A 4,772-nucleotide genomic window follows, 5' to 3' on the forward strand; every position below is an offset into this window, starting at 1 on the left:
CTCTTCATCTCTACTCCTGGTACCAAGCTCTCACTGGCTTTGCTAAACACAAGAGACCTGGACCTGGGGAGTCCTTAGCTTTCCATGAGCTCCAGAATCTATAGATTTGGTGAACCTCAGTGTGTTCACCTGTGAAGTGGGAAAATAAGACCACAAACCTTACAGGGTTATCAACAGCATGGCAGGGGAAGCTGCTGCTGGTGTTAGCAGGAAAGGGGATCAACAGAGTCTTTTGCCAGGAGAGGATCCCGAGGGAGGTAGCAGCTTCCAGCTACCCTTTCCTTTCCTATCCAGGCTCCATTTCTACAGATACTGTAATTTTTAATTAGTTTTCTCCTCCCCTGGCTAAAAGGCCATTAGCACCCCATTAGGTGAATACATCCCATTTTCTTCACACCACCAAGGAAACAAGTCATTTACTTAGCCCATTCTAAAGCAATTCTACAAAATAAAGGCAATCTAGTGAATGGGCTCAGTCACTTCCCTACATGCTGTCTGCTCTCAGGCCCCACCCTCAGGACTCCCTGGCTGGCCCAGCCCTGAGAATGGGCTCAACAACTCAGGGGAAGAGACAAAGAAGGGCCCAGATAACCCTGGGGAACCAGGACAAATCTCCAGGATCCCCTGAGCTCAGTAAGGGAAGGGAGGAAGGGAGAAACAAAGAGGGGAAGCAGGGAGGACCAGGCCTCGGTGTTCACTCACAAGGAAAGCTCTGGGTGATGTCGACTGATTATGGCTCTCCTCACACTTACACAGAAGGGTTATCCAGAAAGGGCCCCTCCATGACATGGTGACTGACCCTTTGGTTCTCACAGCTAGAGATACTAAGCAAGATGCCAAGCCGAGAGGATGAAGGACAGGAGTCTTGACAAGTAGTTGGGAGTGGAGGGGGGCCAGGAGCCCTGGGACATGTAGGGGAGGACCAAGACACTGTGANTCAGTCTCCTCATCCACATAGCCGTGTCTGTATGGAGCAGCGAAAAGTCCAGAAAATGTTAACAGAAGGNGGTTGTCAATCTCTACTTCCAGGACACTGGGCCCAACAGCGATGGGAAAACGAGGGAGTGAGTGACACAGTTCTGTGTACATGTGGGGTGTTTGGAAGAGGGTGAGAAGGGAGCCAGGNCATTCTTATCCACAGGTCTCTTGAGCATGAGCTCGTGAGCAAGAGTGGGAGCATGGATGAGTGACTTGAAATCAGAGTACGGCGAGTCTCGTCAACAAGGCTCCCTTACTTCTACAGACTCACTCAAACCCCACTCAAAACCGTGGGCATCAGGCCCAGCCACTAGAGCACTGTATCCACAAGAGGGCACCNGAGGCCACGCTGCTCCCAATCCTTCTATNGAACCGCACCCGAGCTCTCTAGTGGCAGTTTGGAGCAGATCAGTGAGTGTCACAACAGCTGCACCAGAGTCCAGGTTAGAGGGCTTCTCCAAAACCCCCATCACGTCTTCCTGGGTATGAGGCTGCTGCACCCCTCTCTGGACCTCTATCGTGGATTCCTGGCCATCCAGAAGGGGGTGGGTTTAAAACCTCATAGTCCTGGATTCTATAAGCTGTTTGTGGCCACCTGATTCTGAGCCAGAGGTTTCACATAGAAATCTCCCTCTCTGCCTGCCAAATGTCACAGGCCAGACCCTTGAGGTGGGTCCCTTACACGGCTGGNGACCTCACTAGATTCAGGGTTAGGTGGGTGGAGGGAAGTTGCTCAACACATGTCTTCCTGGTTCACTCCTGACTACATACCTGAACCTGTGAAGTTTAAACCCAATGACACAGGGCAGCTACACAATGTTAAGCTCTGGATTTTGTTACACAGCCTTGGAGCCTACACTGTGCCNCACAGCACCTCAGGACCCAGGAACAGACACTCCAATCTGTTTCCCTCCCCCGCCCCCTCAGGAACGATAAGGTCTTTATCTTTTCCCTCTCCATACTTCTCTTCTGTACTTGGAGGCCTGTGAATGCAGTCCTGGGCTGGTCTGTGAACCCAGTCTTCACACTCTGAGCTAGAGGCAAGGTGAACAGTTTTGCCTATTTCCAAAGGTTGCAAACCTTTTGTAAGTAATGGGAGTGGGGTGGCCTGGGCTCAATTCTGTTATCATAGGGAAACTTGGTACATATATTTTCCAGAGGGAACCAAGTTAGGGTAGATTGAAGGACAGTAAAATGTGCAGTCAACGGGGTCAATATCCTGTATCCTTGTGGTTCATTTGGTCAGGATATCGGAGCAAGGGCAGTGACCAGCCTTTGAAAGGCCACACCTAATGAGGGGCGCCTATGTGTGCTGTCCATGATGCTGGCAGNCCATCACCACACTCCCGGGCGGCGGGGCCGAAAGCTCTGGGTAACTAAATGTCAGCCCTGGACACTATTACGCCTCCAAAAGCCACATTTTCAAGTGTTCCAGCGGAATAGCATGTGACACAGGACTCCCAACTGTGGGGCAGAGCTCAGAGCTCTTGGCGAAGACACGCGGGGGTGGGGGTGGGGGAAGATCACAGGCTTTTAGGTTTTTAAAGATCAGGGCGGCAAAAACACACACAGGAAAAATAACCTTTACTAAATATTGCCTCAGCGCCCTTCAGCCAGACAAATGGAGCTACAGCAAGTGCAGAATTGAAACGTGAAAAGAAAATCTGGACGCTGCAGTCTCCAAGCGCTGGNTCAAGTCGTGGGCTTCCCAGGGCTGTCTTACCCTGTCCGCTCGCAGCTGCTCCCGAAAGGCGACAAGATCTGTCTGCTTCGCCCGGGCACATCCGCGGCTGGAAAAGCGACCAGCCTGGGATGTTCAGCTGCAGCTTTGGCGGAGCAGTCTACTCTGCCCGGCTCGCAACTCGCACGCACCCAAGGCGAGCCGAGCCCCGCCCAGCCGGTGGCCCAAGCGCAGCAGCTAGCCGCAGCGACCCGGTTCCCAGACCCGGAGGCCCGCCAGCTGCGCAGCCGGCCGGTGCCAGCCAATGTAAGCGCGCTTCTGCGCGCGTCAGTTTACCGGCTCGGCGCGCAGCGCTAACTTCGCCCCGGCCCCTACCGTCCCCGCCGCCCGTAGGACTCACCTTCTCCTAGCAGCGGCAGGAGCAAAATCAGCTTCAGCCCCAGCCCTGCGGCGCCGGACGTCGCTTTCGCCATCGCCCGTGCGCGCGAGGGCCGCGGTTGAGGAGCAGGCGGGTCTCGGCGGCGGCGGGGTGCGGCGCTCAGCCGGGCCTCCCCATGCCAGCCCGGGCGCAGCGGGCACTGCGGGCGCGTTGCGTCCGGGCGCGACTCCCAGCTGCGGACTCGGAGCCGCTCTCTGCTGTTGCTTGCACGGCTCCGGTTGCGGNACTGATGAGAGACCTGCGCTGCCTGCGCCCGGGGAGCGGACTGGGGCAGGGCAGGGCGCAGAGGGAGTGGCAGCGAGAGGGGCGGGACCAGGGGTGCGGGTGTGTGTGGAGGGGCGGGGCTCCAGGTACCGTGTGGGGCAAGGTGGGGCGGCACCCGACTGCTAGGGGAACCTCAATTTCCTCTCGGGATGAGCGCGGGTCGGAGCTGGGTGCGTGTGGGTTGTGGTGTGGGTGCTGGTCTACTAAAGGTAGCCTGGATCCATGATCATTTGCCGGCATAGCCACTTTCTCACCCGGTGCGTCTCGCTTGCTGTTTCTGTTAGTCCTTTCCCGCCGCCCAGAAAGAGCAACACAGAAGATTCGGCGTCTGGGCCGACTGGTCACTTATACTCGCAGAGACCCAGAGCCTAGAAGACGGTCTCTGGACACGAAGAGCATCCTCCGCCATTTATCAAGGGGGCGGGAGTGAGAAGCGCATTTGGAGTCCGCAGCTTCTTCTGGGGTTAGAGGCGGGAAGAGGGGAGGAGCCCTGACTAAGAGAAAGAGGGACAGAGAGCCTGCTTCCAGTGTACAATATATCCTGTGGTGAAGAGGGTTGGGAGTCCTGTTGGGCTTGTTTGTGATTCCCAGGACCGGTACAACCAATAGTACCAAGACACTGGCTAATTGCACACCTTTCAAAGAGACCTGCTACCGTTGTCGTCTGGTGCAGTGCTGGGAATTGTATGCGCTTATTCCACCAAATAGAAGAGCTTTTAGGATGTGAACTGACTGATAGGGCAGCGGCTACAGGGGTGTTGGGAAGGATGAAAAGAGAAGTTTGCCAGAAGAATCGAACTCTCCCCTCCCCAAATTATGGCTAAATATATTTACTCTTGATATGGGAGCCTCTAGGCAGGAAATAGAAGGTCCGATGCAGGCTCTAGATACCTGTGGGGAAAACCCAGCTCTCCCTACTCCCAGCTGCTTTTTGAAGCATGGCTTGCAACTAGTAATGGAAGGAAAGAAAAACAGACGCCTGTAGGACATTGGAGTGAACAAACAGGTCCTGGAACCTGAGTCTGGGGAGGGGCTCAGCTGCTCCTCTCCTTCAGTATGCAGAACCCCACCCTCCTGCCCAGCTGAGCTCAGGGCTGAATAAGCAATCTCTGTACATCACTCTGCAGATATGAAGTCAAAGTGAAGTCACCCTCACAGGCAGGAGCAGAAGCTGCCAAGACATAGGCTGACTTGGGACCAGGCCAGCTGAGATCTTCTTCAGAGCCTGCCTGCTGATCGGTGGGTATCCAGACCACCAGCCTTCTAACCTAGAAGAGGCACCTTGAGATCGCTGGCCTTGGGTTTATGGGGATGGAATTAGTCACAAGGTGCTAATACACTGGATCCCTGGAGTTACATCACTTGGGCCTGTGTCCAAGGAAGGGACCTGAATAGGAAGGTGAAAGGAAA

The 4,772-nt window shown here is 55.0% G+C and overlaps 1 protein-coding gene across 1 annotated transcript in view; it reads right to left on the reverse strand.

Moving 5' to 3' along the window:
- Ret (ret proto-oncogene) overlaps positions 1-3,307 on the reverse strand; it is a 45,286-nt gene extending 41,979 nt beyond the window's left edge. The window contains exon 1 of the mRNA XM_021164144.2: positions 3,060-3,307. Within this exon, the coding sequence (XP_021019803.1) occupies positions 3,060-3,132 (73 nt within the window). The 5' untranslated portion in view covers positions 3,133-3,307. The remainder of the gene's footprint in view (positions 1-3,059) is intronic.
- Positions 3,308-4,772: the final 1,465 nt, after the last annotated feature.

The sequence above is a fragment of the Mus caroli genome, chromosome 6 (assembly GCF_900094665.2).
Source record: "Mus caroli chromosome 6, CAROLI_EIJ_v1.1, whole genome shotgun sequence".
Taxonomy (NCBI): domain Eukaryota; kingdom Metazoa; phylum Chordata; class Mammalia; order Rodentia; family Muridae; genus Mus; species Mus caroli.